The sequence below is a fragment of the Gracilinanus agilis genome, chromosome 2, assembly GCF_016433145.1.
Source record: "Gracilinanus agilis isolate LMUSP501 chromosome 2, AgileGrace, whole genome shotgun sequence".
Taxonomy (NCBI): Eukaryota; Metazoa; Chordata; class Mammalia; order Didelphimorphia; family Didelphidae; genus Gracilinanus; species Gracilinanus agilis.
The window spans coordinates 478,578,067-478,597,224 of record NC_058131.1 but is presented as its reverse complement, the minus strand read 5'-3'; the positions used below and the strand labels follow the sequence as shown (position 1 = coordinate 478,597,224).

Below are 19,158 nucleotides of genomic sequence, written 5' to 3'. Positions count from 1 at the left end.
ACTGAAATAACTTAAATAGCACAGTATTTAAGCCTTTTGTCACAAGGATTAACATTCTATACATGGAAAAGGGACCAGAGAAGGTATTTCTTTAGGGTTAATTATTTACAGAATTCACTGAAATCAGGTTAACAAAGCATTATTTTAATAAGCTGTTGGAATCTGAGAGATAATGAATAGAGCACAGAAATGAGAATCAGAAAATTTGAATCTGTCTCAGATTTGCCACTAACAAGTTTTATCACCTTAGAATGTTCACCTTCTTAGTTTCCTGATATGTCAAATGAAGATTAATAGGAAACAGGTAAGACCCATTCTAGCTTTAACAGTTTATGATTCAAAAAAAAAACAAACACAACAAATCCAAGACTTTAGGAGCCATATCTACCTATTTTTATTTTATTCTAGTGTCACCTAAGCCAGTAACAAGCTACCTGAGTATGAAATAAGGTAGTTAGCAGCCTTGAACTCCAATTTTCTAATATGTAAAATGAGTGGATAACTTCTAAATATTTCTTCCAACTCCAAAATTTTTAAATTCAAGAAAAACAATTTCATCATAAACAATTCTTTATTAGTGGGATTTGGTAATTAGTCATTCATTTGTTCTTATTTTTAAAAATCAATATTTGGAACGCATGGGTCTGGGTGGACATGATTGAGGGTGTAGACTCGAAACTACCACACTAATGCAACTACCAACAATTTGGAAATTGGTCTTGATCAAGGACACATGACAAAACTAGTGGAAATGCGCATGGGTAGGGGGGGTGCGGGGGGGGGGGTTGAAGGGGAAAGGAGGAGCATGAATCATGTAACCATGTTAAAAATGAATATTAATAAATGTAAAAAAAAAAAATCAATATTTGTTCAAAGGTTAAGTTTCTAAAACTCTTAAAGTCCTCCAAAGAACTCCATGCTCTGATCGCCTCTGGAGAAAAACTATTAAAATGTAGCACTTGAGATGAAAGCCTATTTTCCACTTTCTGAATATCAAAGCACTAGGAACATGGTATTAAAACACACACACACACACACACACACACACACACACACACACACACAGAAATGCCACCAAGTAGTTTATGCATACATGTGTGTATACATGCATATGCAAACATACATAACATGGAGGCACTTCATCAGTAGGTCATGACTAGTTGTTTGCCCAGCAGTTGTGATGGGTTGCCCTAAGCCACTGTTGGAAAACCTTTCAGAGGGGCAAGTGATGTGAGATGTCCTCGGGTGCACATGGAAAGGGGTAGGGAAGCAGCCCAGATCACATCCCTCTGGCTTTCTAGTAATGAACTCTAGTGAACTCTGTGCTGAGGCGACAGGAAGGTGTGCCCACAGAAACGGCTCTGAATTTCCCCTTTGGCACACGGGCCATAGGTTCGTCACCACAGTCCTAGGTCACACATAAGAGATTGGAAGGATGTAGCATAGCCAAATCCACCTTATAGCATATTGTAATATGTTAAAAATATAGCCAGGCAAAAGATGTATTTGTGACTATGTAAGAATTTAACTTACTGACCCTTTTATGAGATCAAATCAATGACTTGGTAATATAAACCCATGCTCTAACAAACAAAAGAAAAAAAATTAAAACAAGACAAGGTGAACACAATGTGCCTTTTGTTCATGGCATCAGGAAACACACACTAGTGCTGAGGATTCCTTTGGACTTACCTTGATCGACTTCGATCTTTATTACGGTCTGAGCTTCTTTCCCGGTCTCGGTCCCGGTCTCGCTCTCTATCCCGGTCCCGATCTCTCTCCTTTGTTCGATCTCGGTCCCTATCCCGCTCTCGTTCCCGCTCCCGTTCCTTCTCCTTTTCTCGTTCACGTTCTCTTTCCCTTTCTCGTTCCCGTTCTCGCCTTTCTCGTTCCCTTTCACGTTCCCTCTCTCTTTCTCTCCGTTCTTTCTCAATTTCCTGTCTCTCTTTCTCCTTTTTGCCTTTCTCTTCTTCCAGTTTCTAAAAACCAATAAAAGAACTTTCAGAATTAATTCTTTAGCTGCAGGATTCAGATTTTTCCCGGCGCAAGGCCCAATAATGGGAACAGATGCACCAAAACCAGTGGTGCTTTAACATTAGATATTTAATATGTTAACTTTATATCTTATAAATGACAGATCAAAGTGCAGTAATCAAAACACTAGAATTCGTGCAAAAGCATAGAATCTAAACAGACCAGCAATCTCCAACCTTAGATGCTGGGAGATTGTATGAGTGTGGCCGACCTCTCAATAAATACATAATGGCTACACTGCAGATGAAACAGTATGGTGGTTCAAAGTTGAGACAAAAGTCTCCAGAAATACAATGAATCACTCACCACTTGACTGCAACTATATTCTGGGCAAATAAATATATATATGTATATATATATATAAAGCATTTTGAAAACTGGGAAATAAGAACTGCAACTCCCAAAGAACTCCCAACCCAGAAAATACTACAACCTGGGGACTTCAGGGAAAGAATGGAAATAATTTATCAATAGCACTATAAAACAATATCTAACCTCTGGTCTTCCCACCCTCCAGAAAGATGTCTAGCTAAATCCAGGCAAAAGCTGCATTGCTATCTACTTTATTCCCACTATTACAAGATGGACAGCCCACCAAGTATCAAAAAGGTTGGAAATCACTCATTTCAAAGAGAGGCTAACAAGGGTTATTTGCTATAGTTTTATTGAAATATATATATAAATTGTATTTTTCTTAATAAAATAAAAAGCAAAGCAACATATCTATGGCCAGAATTCCTATAAGACAATAAAAATACATCAAGATAATGACAAATCCATCCTTGGAAGCAATTGTTGTGTGTTAACTTACAGATGCTGTGCTAGGACATGGACCGCCAACACTGGATTAACCTTGCCTATAAGCTATGTTTCTGGGAGGAAGAGCAAGTACATGGTTCACAAATAAACCAAATAACAAAGACAAATTTTGTCAACCTGACAGATTGCCAGTGCACCACACGGTTTTTACACAGTCAGTAGAAAAAACCCCAAACAGGAAAAAAAACAAAAACAAAACAAAAAAAAAAAAACAAAAAAAAAACAACAAAAAAAACACGTTTATCCCTTTGGCTCCATGTTTAGTGCCACTGCAATGAAATGAAAACTTCAACAATAAAATGTGCATTTTTCTTTTTCTTCATTATGTAAAGCATTTAAAACAACTTTAAAAAAGCAATCTTACCTGTTAGATACTCTTCCCTCTTGTCCATGGATCAGAGAACTGACAGAGAATTATGAAATAAAGCTAATTCACAAAGGATCAATATATCTGGTTACTGTGCCAGTCTGTATTTAATATGAAATACAGGCTAACTCAATACCAAATACATTGAGATTACAAAAGAAGAGAATAAAAATGGCAGAAGGCTGACAGAGATGAACAAAACTAAAATCCTATTTAAAGGGACAAGGAAATTCATCCTTTAAAAGATCCTAATAAAGTCTCAATTTATGAGATGAGACTAGACTACTTGTAAACTTTGAAAGTAAACTTACCTCAAATTTCTTATACTTATATAAAGAAATGTGTTTAAATACTGAGATGAGGGATACTTACAGATTATTTTAGCTGTTCCAATAGTAATTTCTTTGGTAGCATTCCTGGATTTTTCTCCTCAAAGCACACTTTATTCAGTGTACTAATTCTTTCTTTAGTGTATCTTTTGGCTTATGTAAATTAGGCTTAGTTTTTTGGGACTCATTTCAAAAGTTTTCTTCTTGCAAAGCCAATGAAAGAACAGATAAATCTAATTTACAAAAGGTATTTATCTAATGGATTTCTATAAAAGGTCTAGAGAAAAATGAAATGGGGCTAGGAACAGAAACACAGATGTAGGAAAGGAACAGAAAAGAAGAGGTAAAAGAATCATCAATCTTACCTTGTGTTCTCTTCAGACTCGTCCGTGCTGTAAATGGACGCCCCCTGCCACGCTGATTACCCTGACAGTCTGTGCTTATTTAATAAACTCATACCAAAACATGCAAAGGTTCACTGTGCTCATTACTTTGTGATTGATGTTCCGAAAGACCCCTTTAACCATACCACCCAAATAAAGGAACAATCATTTTTTAATCTTTTTTGGAAATCCAAAATATTCCCCAATGAAATATGTCTAAGGCAGTAATATGCCTGACAGCTTCTCAAACTCTGAAGCATAGATATTTTAGATTGATTTTTTTTAAACCACATGATTTTATCATAATATACTATTGACAAGACAGGGCTTATTTAGCAAATCAGTGATGACAAAAAGAAAAGAAGGGGGGGAGGGGGGAGCCACACACGCACCTCTATAACATTTTCACTCTTAGTCCCCAAACGTGAATGCTGAACTTTGCCAAAAAATACTCTTCTGAGATATTTCCCCACTTTTTTCATTCCCAAAATTAATTTTGGGAGAAAAATAACATGTTCCTAGTCATATTTAAAGTTGCTGAATAAAGCATTATGTAAGTAAAGGTAGGGCTAGACACAATGGATGACTTGGACTTGTGGGATTAAACCATTTCACCAGATTCCAACTCTGAATTTTGAAAAAAACAAAAACACCCACAACATGACTATGTGAAGAAAAAAACACTTATCAACATTTTACTGCTGAGTTACTGGCTACTCAGTCCTAGGGGAAGAGCTAATACCATCTTACCACTTAAACATTAAAATACATTTCATGCAGAATTTGCTATTCATGGTCCATAAGCATCACCTTCAAAACCAGAAAACATTCACAGATGCGCTAACATTGAGAAGCTTTTGTAGGCAAGGCTTATAAAAGGGATCTACTATGCACAAATATTCATTTCCAAGCCAGTTACCCCTTTGCATATTTTTCTGAGGGGGCATCCATAAATATAATAAAAAACAGAAGCTCATACTTACATCCTATTCCTTGTTACTTTCCAAGCTGAGAGTTTCATCTTGCATTAGTCACCATATGATCTCTATCATAATGGTGGGGGTCAATGAATAGATTAGCTTTATGGGAATTTACAGTTCTTCCATGCATCTAAATTTTGGTAAGTCTGGTAACCACTGACCTACTTTTAAAATTTTCCCCCTCTCAAATTAAAGCTATGCAAATAATAACCCTTAAATTTAGCTCTAAAGAAAACTGTTTTCTTCTGATTAAGCTATATAATTGCCCACAGAAATACACTAAAGTGTATGTTATCCTGCTGCCCCCTTGAATTGTTATAAATCCTGAACCTGATGTTTAGATTGAAATTTATGGAAAACAATCTTTATTCACATTAAAGTGAGATGACTGCAAAGCAATCATTAAATAACTGAAAGAACTAAACATAGAATGTACAGGACCACTTTAATGTGGTACTGATCTTTGGTTCTTGTTTTCTAGCTCTCTATCTATTATTCATTCCTACTATAAATAGCATTTTTATGAATTCTAATGTAATGTTGTTTTAAGTGGTCTTTTTTTTCTTTTTTTGGATTCTGCAAAAAGTCTAGTTTGGTATCAAGTGCAAAAACAAGAATACTACCTTGTGTGTGTCTCTGAATTTACTGATCTCTCGTGATATCAGGTCTCTTTTGTCTTCTTCCATTTCTATAGCGTTTATGTCTTCCTAAAAGACAAGGACAACAGGAGGGAAAAAAGAATGAAGGTCAATCAACATCAATACAAAGAGACAAGAGAAAAGTCGAAGGTTAGAGGTTTTGTACCAGTCTTGTAAGAGAAAAAAAAAGCCCTTCTGCAGTATCAAACCTGACAATCTGATGTTAATGAGTGAAAAATCAGATGGACAAGAGTCACAAATCTGGCAACTAGCAGTAAATATAGTCATTGTCAAAGCCTACAATGTAAACGAACCTTGGTGATGAGTGGATAAGGGATCAGTGGGGCCACTGGAAATCTGCGGAAAATCTGCGGAAAAATCCACGAAGATTTTTTTTTTTAAAAATAGAGTTCACACTACTCTGAAAAACAATGTTCTGTATGTTTGTACTGTAAGCAATACTGTATTGCTGTGATATCATTTCCTTGTCAAAGTTATTTGATACTAAAAAATAGACTTCACTCACTCTCCACACCTCCCCCTCCCCAAACCCCTCCCCCCTCATCCAATGGAACAGGGAGGGACTCGGTGACTAACATTTAAGCAGAAATTTTCTCCTGATCCCCCTCCAGGAAACAGAGGACGCTGACATGAGCAAATTTCTCCCATAATTCTTGTCATATGGTAGCTTTTCTTTCTTTCTTTCCCTCCCAACCCAAGCCGAATGTGGAAGCTTTTGAGTATTTTCCTCTCTCCCCATTAAGGGAAGGCATGCTGAGGTAGTCAACCCAATAGTCCCACTTCCACTGGGTCTTTAAGAGAACCCAGGGGCCAGCACTCTGAGGGCCTGGTGGCTCTCTATTATCTCTGCCCTGTTTAAGGCTGGATCAGAAAGAACTGACCAAGGAGGATGAAGGGATCTAGCCACACAGAAAACTGCTCAATATCATCTGTGAGGTATTGAAATCCAAAGAATAACATAACTTAAGTGTGACTTGGTAAATAATCACATTATAAAGGTTTTACAGTGCTTCTCAAATGGCATAATATTCATGCATATAAAGTATATCCCATAAATGTAGATAAAATTATTTCCATTCAACGTTTCTCAACAGTATGCCCAAAGAAAAGGGTAGGAAAAGACCTGATTATTTCCTTTTCAACCTGGATTTCCTATTCCTCAGACTAACTGAAGTGGAGTACAAAGTAGGGATGTGACACTCAAGACCCTGGGGAGAAGTGTTTCATCTCGCGCTGCTCTTTCAAATTCCTCCAGCTAGATAGATGTTCAACAGCATTATTGTCCGTGGAGGGGAATGAGGCAAGATTTCTTAAGGAAAGGCAGCTGAAAATTAAAGGTGAGTGAAGATCCTCAATGAATGAGACCTGGTTTCCCGCTTGGAGCAGAGAAAAAAACAACCATGAAAAGGGGATAAGGTAAAATGAGATAATCTCCATTCTAAGATCTTTAGGGCCAGCCCCCATAACAGAAAAACTTACTTTGCACATAATCAGTTACTGGTTTACCCTTCATCACATAGTTGTTTTTTTTTTTAATTATTATCTTTAAAACATAACTGGAAGGGTGACTCCATACATAGGCAGAAGCCTTCAGGTCAATGTATTTCTATCACAAAAATATGAAATTTGTGGTCACAAAAATTAGGAAGTCAACTTCCTAAAGCATGATAGAAATAAAGCAATTAAGAGCTTATTATATTCTGATATAAATACTAGTAAGTTTCTTTTCCCATCTGAAGTTTGAAATTAGAGCAACTGCATAAGATAACAGAGATCATAAAAAGTAAATCGAAGAAATAAATCTGTTTTGTCCGAAATCAATAACACATACGTCCTCCTTCTTTTCCTTTTTCTTCTTCCTGGGGTGAGAGTCAGATTCCTGGGAGGGGGCATTGAGCTCGCTGGAGTATTCCCGTATTAACACTTCAATGGCCCCTTTAATGATCTGATCTCTTCTTTTTGTTTCTTCATCTAAGGCTTCATCGTCATCATTTGTAGTCTCTGGCCTGGCATTCTTGGGAAACAAGGCAAATTCAGAAAAATCACCAACCTAGAAAGTGAAATTTATTTTGAAGCAAGAGTTGGTAAAACCCAGTGTTTTCTCCAAAACACTTGTCTGGGAGTCCTTGTATGCAGAGTTATTTTTGTTATCAGCAAAACTAGGCTTTAGTTTAATGTCTGGGATTTCTGCATCTTGTCATTTTCTTCCCACTTCTTTTCCTCCACCCCTCCTCCCCCCGCAATACTTAAGAATCCAGGGGAAGGTAGGTGGCTCAGTAATTTGAGAATCAAGCCCAGAGACAGGAAGTCCCAGGTTCAAATCTGGCCTCAGACACTTCTTAGCTATGTGATCCTGGACAAGTCATTCAATCTCCAATGCCTAGCCCTTACCACATTCTGCCTTAGAACCAACATACTATATTGATTCTAAGATAGAAAGTAAGAGTTTAAAAAAAAAAAAAAGAATCCTGCGATCTATCTTACCACAAAAAAATTACATCTCAGGACCATCATTCCTTATAACTTTTGAAAAGTTTCCACAACACAGATTTTCCTCCTTAGCTATAAAGGCAAACTACAAAGTTGTCGTTTTTTTTTTAAACCAAACTAGTCATATTTATAAAAAAAAAATCAATGTTGAATGCTTATTGCTTAAATCTACTATTTCTCCAACCTAAATCAATATTCTCCTATTTATTGTAAACTTCAAAGTAGGCTTAGCTACTTTAACACTATTTTCTTCTATTAAAAAACCTGTCCCTAATGCTTCCCTACTCTTTGTACTTGAGTCATGTTTGTTTCTATTATAAACACTTTAGGAACATAATCTGGTTTCTATTGCACAAAAACTAATGATCATTCAAATAGTTGTGATTTCAAAAAATTAGCAATTTGGAAAGAATGCCCTCAGTATCAGATTTTTTCCATGTGGTACAGAATCCTCAAAACTTGGGAGAGTTAAAGAAGTGATAAGTAGGATAGATATGAGATAAATTATGTCTATTGTACTATTATTACTTAAAAGTATCAAGTATAGATCAATTTACCTGTCATATTAAAGTCCTTTGATCACTGTCACAGGTATAACCAAAAGCAGTGATGTTGTTCCTGAATAAACCCTTTGATTATAGTGCTTCATAAGCCACAACTCACATATACGTGTAATTTGATAAGAATCAGAAGTTTTGCAGTTCACTTTAATAAAAAGAGCACATCATTCTACTTTTGGTATTCTTTTTCTTCCCTAAATAATCCTTAGCATTTGTTTTAGAATTGATACTTAGTATAGTTCTAAGGCAGAAGAGCAATATGGGTTAGGGCAATTGGGATCAAATGACATCCCAGGGTCACAAAGCTAGGATGTGACCATATTTTAATACCTTTGGCATTCTAAAGGCTGTAAACTATTAATTCAGCAAATAATAATACTTAATAAGCACCTATTGTATGTGCTATGAAAGATACAGACTACGGTTTTTCTAAAAATTTTAACAGGGGGCTATTTCTCAGCTGGAGAATACCGTTCCATAACTTAATAAGATTTAGTCATCATGTGTCTCTTAGTAGACATGGTTCCAAAGTCAAGGAACTATGTCCCTGCTCAAGTAAATTAAAAAAAAAAAAATGTTTTCCTTAGGATTCATAGTCCTACATACAGAATATGCTAATATTCTGAAAGCTTTTGAAAATCTAAAAATTAGGTCCAGTGAAACACTTTTTTGACTAAGCGACATTTTGTATTAGTAAAGTCATACAATGAACTCATTCCCACATGCCATGGACATAAAGAAAAGCCAGTAGTTCAAGAAAAACAGACAAATCTGTGGAGAAATCCTGGGCCCACTTGCTACATGCAAAACACCCATATTTTTTAGATGATTAATATGAAAGATGGTAGGAAGGGCTCAACACTCCTATCAGGCAGATAATATACAAATATTAGTGAGCTGAAGCATTATTTGCAGGCTGGAGAATTTTGGTAAGCCCCCCCCCCCAAAATATATACATATATATGTATATATTTTTTGTTTACAAGACTGGGTAAAAGATTATAGCCAAGACTGAAGAACAGGCAACAGAAAAATCTACTATCACAAAAGAAGTAGAATGGAAGAACAAGGAAATGTTCGAGTTTTGGATTGGTGGAAAAGTCCTCCCCCCACTTAAGGAAAATCCTCCACTCAACATCCCTCTTTCTTAGGATACCTTAAAATGCCCTTGATTAAAGTCATCCACCTACTCACCTGGTAAGATTAATGATTTATGTCAGACAAGTAGTAGTTATAGTAATGATAACTAACAACTACAACGATTCACATTTTTAGAACCTGTATGCTTCTATGAGGGGAGGACAAGCTGCTTAAAACTGTGTACATTTAATTATAATTTGTACTTACTTACAAGGCTGTCTTAATGAATTAGTTCTGTTTGGAAAAGTCTGTACCAATGTTTTCTCTGGAAAGTTAACCTTGTTCAGCCTCCCCTTCCTACCTTCATCCCAACCTGGAACAAGCAAACCAACAGTCATCCACCCACTGTGGGTGGATAAAATATTTTAAATATCTGCATACTTTTTAAAAAGTATGTACTTTGGTCATAACCATATATGAGCTATTGAACGATCTATTGATTTTAGAATAGATCTATGTGATCTACTGAAGCCCTACATAAAAATTTCAAAGAAACATTTCATTCCTAACAGGACAGCTGACCTACTGGAGTGACTGGCTGAGACACATACCCCATTGGACGCTTTCCTCTTCGCTTTCCACTCATCTAACTGTGCCTTAGTCTTCGCATCAACTTTAACTAGGAGCTTCTTCTCTCCAATCTGAAGATCATGCAATAACCGAAGGGCACGGAGGGTAGATTCAGGCTCTTTATATTCACAGAACCCAAAGGCTAATGATAGATATGAAGAAACATGCAAAAATAACAATGTATAAATGAATTCCAGGTTAAAAAAAAAACAACTTATGCACAATTAAGCAAACTCAAAAAGGGCATATGTTTAATAAGTATGTGGGTTTTATAGGTTCCTTTATGGACTCTTCACTATTCATTAGCACCTCCACCAAAACAGAGGAAATGGGAGAAGAAACTCAATTTATCATTTGTTCAACTCTGATAAAATTATAGTTGGAAGCTGAATTTTAGTTATTAAAATGAGGATTTGATCTTGCTTACAGGTTTTAATTCATAATATCCCTATTTCCTACATTATTACAAGTACCTGAGGGCTAACTACAGTTTAAACATAAGGGAAAAAGCATTTTTCAGTTGGAAAAAAGGGATATAACAGGACTGTCAAAATATCCAGTGAGTGATGGGAAAAGTCTCTATACATTTTTTAAAGGCAAAATGAAAATTTCTGACTAAAAACGAAGAATGTTTGCAATTTCCTCAATTTGCTGTTTTGTAGGATTTTAAAAATTTGTACATTTCTTTTTGCTGATAGTTCAACTTTACTATTATAACCAAACTTGAATATCAAATGAAAGGGCTATTAAGTGTTTGGGTTTCCATCGAAAAGTACAAAGTGACAGTTTGCTCACTTTTGGTGTATTCCAGAGCACCAGGAAACCCTGCTGCTGCTTATCTTCTTCAATAGTTCCATCCTGATCATGAAGACCCTTTTCAAACCCCCTATCCCTTGCCTAACAGGTTTCTGATACAGGAAGGAAAATACCAAAACATCAAATAAAATACCAAAACAATAAAATGACCTATTATGTCCTTTTCTTTTGCCTCCACCTGAATACTGACTCCCCTTTCCCTGCCATTTAGCTCCAACCCCAAGCTACTCCCTTCCCAAATATGATCTAGACAAAGAGGATAACTCCCATAAAGAAATTCACCCATGCAGCATATCAAAAGAAGTGAATTATTCATTAACTTACAACAAAGGCAAAAAAAGTTCATCTACCTTGAAGTTTTCCAGATGCACCTTGAACTCTCTTCCAGCTCAAAACTAAACCACATTTCTTTGTAAGAGAGAGAGAGACAAGAGAGAGACGTTATTTACAAAATCAACTAATTCTTAATGAAAAGAAGATTATATTTTCAATCAGCCTCAAATGAAGAAAAATAGAAAATGAGTATAAAGACTTACTTTTATTAGAATTCTAACTTGGAATCAAAAGAATAAAGTTCAGATCTTTCTTTTACCTTTTAGTAATTTTGTTAATGTAGGCAAATCAATTACTTTTTCTTTGAATCTCAGTTTATGGAGGAAGGAAACAGAAGAGGTAACATGTTTGAGGGTAAAAGTAATCTTCTAAAGCCTTTTACTATTTGTAGCATGACATGGTAGATTAAACATTCTGGTTTTCTCATTTGTAAAATAGGGGTAATAAATACAATTCAAAGGAAATAATGTATATTAAGCACTTTGCAAATTTTAAGGTTTTAGGTAATAGGAATGTGCTGGAACCAGCTTGAATTGGCTTCCAGAAGGTGACTGTTAAATTTTCAGTAAAGGAGTTTATATCTTGGAAATTGACAAATATTATAAATATTCTGTGCATGATTTATTTCATTGATTGCTTATACTTAAGAAAAGGAATGGAGAAAATACTAATAATGTATTTTTAATTTAAAAGTGTGTTGGGCATATATTTTCCCCAGGTGCAGTTGTCAAATATTTATTACACTACTATTGTAATGTCAGCTATTGTTCATAGAAAATATATGAAAATGCTTTGTAAACTATAAAACATATTATAAATATGAATTCAGAAAAAGGAATTCTAAGAGATTCAAAACTTTTGTTATGTAAAACAAACTTGAAAAAAAATTTTTTTTATTTTGTGGAATAATTTATTTATTATTTTTCCTGGTATAATTATTTACCCTGGTATAAACTAGCAATTTCACCAGAAAAAAAATAAAAACTAAAACAACTTTTAAAATTAATGTAGTTTTTAATCTTCAAATAACTTTATTTATTATCATCATCATCTTCAAAAATGAAGTGCTAAAAAAAAAAAACGCTAGATTCTTAATCAAAAGAGAACTAAATTTCAATCACATCTCTGAAACAGACTATCCGACTATTGTCAATGAATGACAACCTTTCCAAACTTTGTTCTCCTCTGAAAATGGTTACAAAAATTATGCTACCTATATCACAAGGTTGTTGAGGATCAATTGACTACATAAATGTTCTATAAATGTGAGCTCTTACTATTAGCTAGAAAATATTCTTCGACTTACAGCTAGGAGCTGCCTAATGAGCATGTCAGAGGCTTTCTCAGAAATGTTGCCAACAAAAACTGTAGTTGTGGGGCCACTGTTTTCATCATTCTCTTTGTTCTTTAGGCCTGGATGATCTTTTCTGGCTCCCAAATGCTTTCCAACCATGGACACAGTAGGTACTAAAACCTAAAAAAAAAGAAATGATAAAATAGTTTTGTCCTTTCAAGCAACTATCTACCAGGTTAGCAAGATTCAGTAGTGTAAATTTAGAACATAAACGGCATGTTTTTATACTTTTATTACGGTTTTATAACTAAAGTCTTCCTAAAACCCCTGTAGAATATTTATAGCACTTTTCATTAAACCAGGCATGTTGTTGTCAACAGAAGTTGTATATACCTCTAACTTTTCATTCTGACCCTCCCTCCTCAAAGAGAAATACAAAAAGATTATGAATTTTTTTAATTTCCGACTAGTTTAGAAAGAGAATCCACTAACTCATCCAACAACATCAGATCAATTCAGTAGATTATGATAGCACAAACAGTCCCCAAGTATAAAATGGCCCATACTCACAAAGAGGGTGCTGCAGCCAGGACCCTGTCTCCCAAAAGCACTCCCACCCCCAGCCCATATCCCTGTTATTCTTGCAATTTGAGTCCTTTGGGGAAAGCAGTTGGGGATTTTAAGAGAATCTCTAAATTCAGAAGTGGAAGAAGGAAGAAGATACAAAAACAGATCAAGGGATTTATCTGCAGAACCATTTATCCCAAGTCTTCCCTCAATCCCTCCCATAGCCTAAAATTCTAGGAATCAAGTCTCTAGAAATACAAATCACCTGGGAAGGTTAAGGAACACAAATATATTAGTCATTTTAGAGAACAGTATAGATTAATTCAGACTGCTTTCCTTCTAATACTGACTTTCCCTTAGTAAAATGATAATATCCTTAAAGCACTACATATAAATGTGAGATAGTAACACATGGCTGAAAACAGATAGACTGGGAATAGCTATTTTAATTAGGAGAGAAGGAAAGGTGGGTAAATCTAGAATTGGTAAAAAGATGTATTTTAGCAAATGGGGAAGCCTGGGTACGGATACTACAGTTTAGGCCATTATGAAAACAATGTGCAAGTGAAAGGTCAGGGACAGAGATGTAAGGGTGCAAAAGAAAATCAGCATTCTTTAATATACTGCCTAGAGCTGGCTCTGTGCTCATAAAAAATGATGGGTAACCCTTTAAGTCTTCTACTCTAAGGACCCAGAACAATAGCTATAACCTTTAGTATTGTAGCCCAATTATGTTTTAGGTTATTCAAAATGCACTTTTATTAGCTGGCTTGGAAACCTAACCATCACTAAAAATGTTTTCTTAGGAAAATGTGTTCTAAGTTCCAAACAAGTCCTTAAAAATTAACTTTTGGAATAAAATACAGTCATACATTAAAGACTGATGGTACAAATGATTTTTAATTATTCATGTTAATATGAGGGGAAAATAGGCTATTATTTCAAGCAGTGAATAATTTAAACTCTGTTGCAGGCCATGACTAATAACTAGAAGAGCTATATACATGTTCCTCACAACCTAAAGAAATACAAGTGAAAATAATATTCATGATTGGGAGGAAAAGACTGTGAAGTCAAAATACACTCCGGCACTTAATCGACTATTTAAAAGGGAAAATAGATGGTGGGAATAACGATTAATTTATTCAATCAGTATTTTGCTGAATCTAATGAAATGCTTAAACCTGAAAAAAGTAAAGATAATAAGGAAAGGGGAAAAGCAAAAGGGACACTACAAAAGTATTATCAAAACTGTTAAGACTTTACCTATCGCGCCAAAATGAACAGGATTCTATTTTTTTCCATCAGGAAAATTCAACTTAATCCATTTTTCCCCTATAAAACATAAATTCTTATTGTTTGAAATAACCTTACTACATATTCTTTACAACTCAGACATGGGTTTCATTTTTAGAAGGTATCATCATACATTTTAAATTACTCATTTTTTTTAATTATCTAATTTTTACTGATATTTCTGAACAGGCTTTTATCAAGGAAAGTACTCTGCTGAGAGCCAGCTTAATGAGTTCCAGTCAGCAGAGAATGCTAGTATTTGAAGACCTAGATTAAAAGTCCAGTTGTGCTGATTATTAGGCATGTAAGCCTGGAAGACACAGCAGTTGAAATCCAAGAAACTGGGTTTGAATACCAGTTCTTCTACTTACTTAGCTGTAAGACCTTGGTAAGTCACTTAATCTCTTTGGACCTCAGTTTCCTGATCTGAAAAAGGAGAGGCTGGACTAAATAAGGTGCCATCTGGCTCCAAATGTATGATCCTATGAATTTAAGTCACTTCACCAATTCTTAGCCTCAGTTTCCTCATCTGTAAAATGAGAATAACAATGCTTATACTACCTATAGTTCATAGGACTGTGGTGATAAAACTCCTTTGGAAATTATGTATAAATACAAGCTATTATTCTTCTAAGATCGTAGCTGTTACATGAAGAAATTTGTACTGATATAGCATATACTAAATTATCAACAAATAAATCTAATATGATGAGTATGTATACAACAGAAACCTATTCTCTGAGGTTCACAAATTGTACACATCTTGCTTGGCCTTTTACTATTTTCTGATTCTTTTCTGAACCATACTAATGCTGAGTTATAACTTTCAACAAACATCACTCATTTTTGTTAACATGGAAAAAAACATTATTTGTTTAATTAGCATGGGGAAAAAATCAGCTCAGAACTAAAACTAATTGTCTCACATAGCAGTGTAAGGCATAATAACCTTCACACATCAGACCAGAATCTTTGGATTTGCAAAGATATAAAAATGTGTCTTCCCATCAAGAATCCCTCTAATTATTTTTTAAATTTGTGATTGAGCAATCATATTCCACAGATAACAAACTAAGAAGAATGAACTTAAAAGAGGAATTTAGTAGTTATCAAATAAAATGTACTAAAATAAATGCAACTCATTTAATGATTATATCTAAATATTATTTTATTGCACAACAGATATAAATAGTAAATTGTCCATATATAAGTAATATTACTTTCTCTACAATGAAGCCACGGGCTTCTGGGATTAACTGGGGAAAAGAGGAAGAACTAAATGGAGAAGAAAGTTACTCCAAGGAAATCCTAGATCCATAACCCCCCAGGAATCTGATTTTTCCAGAGGAGTTCACCTATGACTCACAAACTCTCCATTCCCCCTTCTTCTCTTATCCATTTCCTCTCTGGAAGCTGAGATCTAGTCACTAAGGAGAATGAAGAAGATAAACTATACTCTCACCTAAACCAAGGTACCATAGCTTATGAGAAATTAATTATATCTTCATGTAGCTGAGATACTTTGAAAGAATAGGAAATGTTAACTTAGGCAAAAGAACGGTAGTGAAGATTTAACGATTTTGGAGCACGGAACATGCTGGGAAAGTTAAGTCTAAGTGGGTCACTATATTTTATTGGGGGGAAGGAGGAATGTGTTTTGGATAACCAAATACCTGCACTAAGACAATCAGTCCCTGGGAAATGGAAAGGGAAAGGAGAGGGTGACACAGAGAGAGACAGGGAGGGAAGCAGAGATGGGGAAGGAGTAGGGGGGTGAATAGGGAGTGCAAAATGGTGTTCAAGTCAAAAACTCCATTTTACCTTCCTGAAGTTTTGTACAGTAGGACCCTCCCATCCACAGCCATACTTCCAAGTGTGAAGTGAATTCATCCTGGGAGCCAACCACAAGATATATGCCCAAGTCTTGCTGTGCAGCTTATTTTAAATCCTTAGACATTTATTTAGTTTTGGGATTCTAGGCAAGTCCATTAACGTCTCTCAGACAGTTTCCTCATAGAACTGTACAAGTTTATAAACCTTAAAGTGTTACACAAATGTAAACTATTATGGAATTTAACACAAATTATGCTTGCTACTCAAATAATTTGATAAACTGATGAAAACTTTCAGTTAAGAATTCTAGTTATTACTCTTTTTTACAAAAAATTATTTTATTTCTTATTTTTTCTTTTACCTAAATTTCCCATTGTAACCCTCTCCCTTCCCATCCCTGAGAAACATACCATAACAAGGATTTTTTTTAAAGAAAAGAGGAAGGAAAAATTCAGCAAGACTGATGGATCAACAATATCAACATAGCAAAAACAAAAACCTGACAATATATGCAATTTTTCCAAAAGTTTGTATAAGCCCAACAAAAATCAACCTAATTTAACAAATTTATTTTTTGCATAAAAAGGGTACCCTGTACTCCTCCTTAAATTATACTTACAGTTGGAGCAGGAGTCATAATGCTCATTGGTACAGGAATCATTGGGGTCCCTAAATTTAAAAAAAAAAAAGAAAGAAAGAAGAAAAAAGTATTATATCCATGAGTTTCTTGGAAAATGAATTCTACCTTTTATTTCATGCAATGAAAATATGGCTCAGAAAACAAACACACTATTCAAATTTTATATAGTTTAAAATAAACAACTAATAAAAAGGTGGCACTCATACAAATGCTACTTTTTTAATGCAAAGTGATGTCAGGCAAGTCTAAATGGCATTACATGCAACAAAAAGCTATTTTTAAAACAAGCAAGTTTTACAACATGCATAGCTTTCTCTGTAAGAACTGAATGAAATTCTGCATTTTATTATCAATTCACCAGGTTTAGCAGATTCACCAAAACTAATGTCTGGTTATACCAATCTATTTCATAAATATGAATACACTTACCTATTAAAAGAAGGTCTAATAGTTTCTTTTTAAGTTAAAGAACAAGTGGTCACTGAGAAATTAATCTGAACTAAAAAGTATAGTATTTTAAAGTATCAAATAAAAATCATGCAAAGACCTTGAGATTAGTCTAAAAGCCACTAATGAAGAAAACCTTAAGAGTCTGCTATGTCTAAAACCTGCTATTTTAAAGATATTTAGTATTTTTTGTAAAACTACAAGTTATAATAACAGATCAAGTCAATTAATGAACTAACATCCATGAAGAATCAACAAATTAGTAGATACTATGTGTTGACATTTTTGTTCTTATTAGTTGAAGCAATTAGTTGATTGCTATCTTAAATTAGGGGCTGTAAGTTTTTAATTAGGCATAGCAACATAAAATGTTCCAAAGGATAATTTTTAAAACTACCCATTTGGTGGTTAACAATACTCTAACCTGTTAACACATACAGTGTGTAAATATAATGCCCAATATTGGTTCCAAAGGACAAATTATGAAACTCTTGGGGATTGAGGGGAAGGGAGAACTGTGAAGGTCTAAAAATGCTTAATGTTGCTGACAGTATTGACTCCAAGATGGAAGGTAAGGGTTTTTATTTTTTAAAAAAAGTTCTGTTTTTAAATAACCTAAAAAAGATTTCTAGTTACCCTCACCATTTATGCTAAGGACTATTAATGATTATGGTTAAGGATTCTTTTCCATCTGAGTTCGATGCACATTCTTGCACTTAGGTCTATAAATGCAAACTGGAAATTAAAATATAAATAAAAGTGGCTCTGTTCACTTCAGTTCATTAATACATTAGCAAAAATTTATGAAACATACATATTTTAAAGTTTATGAAAAACTTGCAAACAAAACCCCCAAATTAGAGACCAACTTTTGAATCTAAATCTTTTATCTCAAATTCTCCAATCAAAAGAAGAAGTTAAAAAGCAAAATCTGTATCTTGAGAATTTAAACATTATTCTTTCTTTCACATGTAAGCTTCCTATTTATATATACACTAGTAGGAAAATAATACAAAATGTCAGGGTTTAGAGAAGCAAAAAATTTATTTACTCTCTTCTTTAAACTCTCCCCCAAATCTTAAAGAGTATATGTCTCTCCCCATCCTAATTTACCAATTTCACTGGGAAAAAAATTAATAATTAAAAGAAAGTGTGCCCACTTCTAAAATACAACTTTTTTCATTAAGAAATATCTCAAATGCTTCAACTAAGCATTTCATACTTTATGCATATAATTAATTGGTAGTATAATTATGCTGATAGTGCATTATCATCAGTTGCTACATTTTAAGTTACATGAATTCATTCTCTACATTTAAAAGTATTAATTAGTAATTAATTAAACTTCATAAATTTAAACTGGTAATGATATTTATCAAGCTGATGATGACTATTACAAGAAACTAAAGTATAGCTAGAGACGACTTAGATAAAATTTGTTTCCCCAGGTAAGCTGGGTAGCTCAGTGGATTGAGAGTCAGGCCTAGAGACAGGAGGTCCTAGGTTCAAATCCAGCCTCACACTTCCCAGCTGTGTGACCCTGGGCAAGTCACTTGACCCCCATTGCCTACCCTTACCACTCTTCCACCTAGGAGCCAATA

General features: G+C 34.6%; 1 protein-coding gene across 5 annotated transcripts in view; it reads right to left on the bottom strand.

The window, feature by feature from the left end:
• The window catches only part of RBM25 (RNA binding motif protein 25), a 50,388-nt gene that overhangs the window by 14,749 nt on the left and 16,481 nt on the right, over window positions 1-19,158 (bottom strand). For 2 of the 5 annotated variants that reach the window (XM_044664927.1, XM_044664925.1), the window contains exons 3-10: window positions 17,090-17,139; window positions 12,787-12,954; window positions 11,498-11,555; window positions 10,313-10,473; window positions 7,403-7,621; window positions 5,865-5,918; window positions 5,536-5,619; window positions 1,693-1,979 (exon numbers count right to left, since the gene is read on the bottom strand). In XM_044664927.1, the coding sequence (XP_044520862.1) occupies window positions 1,693-1,979; window positions 5,536-5,619; window positions 5,865-5,918; window positions 7,403-7,621; window positions 10,313-10,473; window positions 11,498-11,555; window positions 12,787-12,954; window positions 17,090-17,139 (1,081 nt within the window). The remainder of the gene's footprint in view (window positions 1-1,692; window positions 1,980-5,535; window positions 5,620-5,864; window positions 5,919-7,402; window positions 7,622-10,312; window positions 10,474-11,497; window positions 11,556-12,786; window positions 12,955-17,089; window positions 17,140-19,158) is intronic. The other 3 variants (XM_044664926.1, XM_044664928.1, XM_044664929.1) reach the window with 3 other exon arrangements.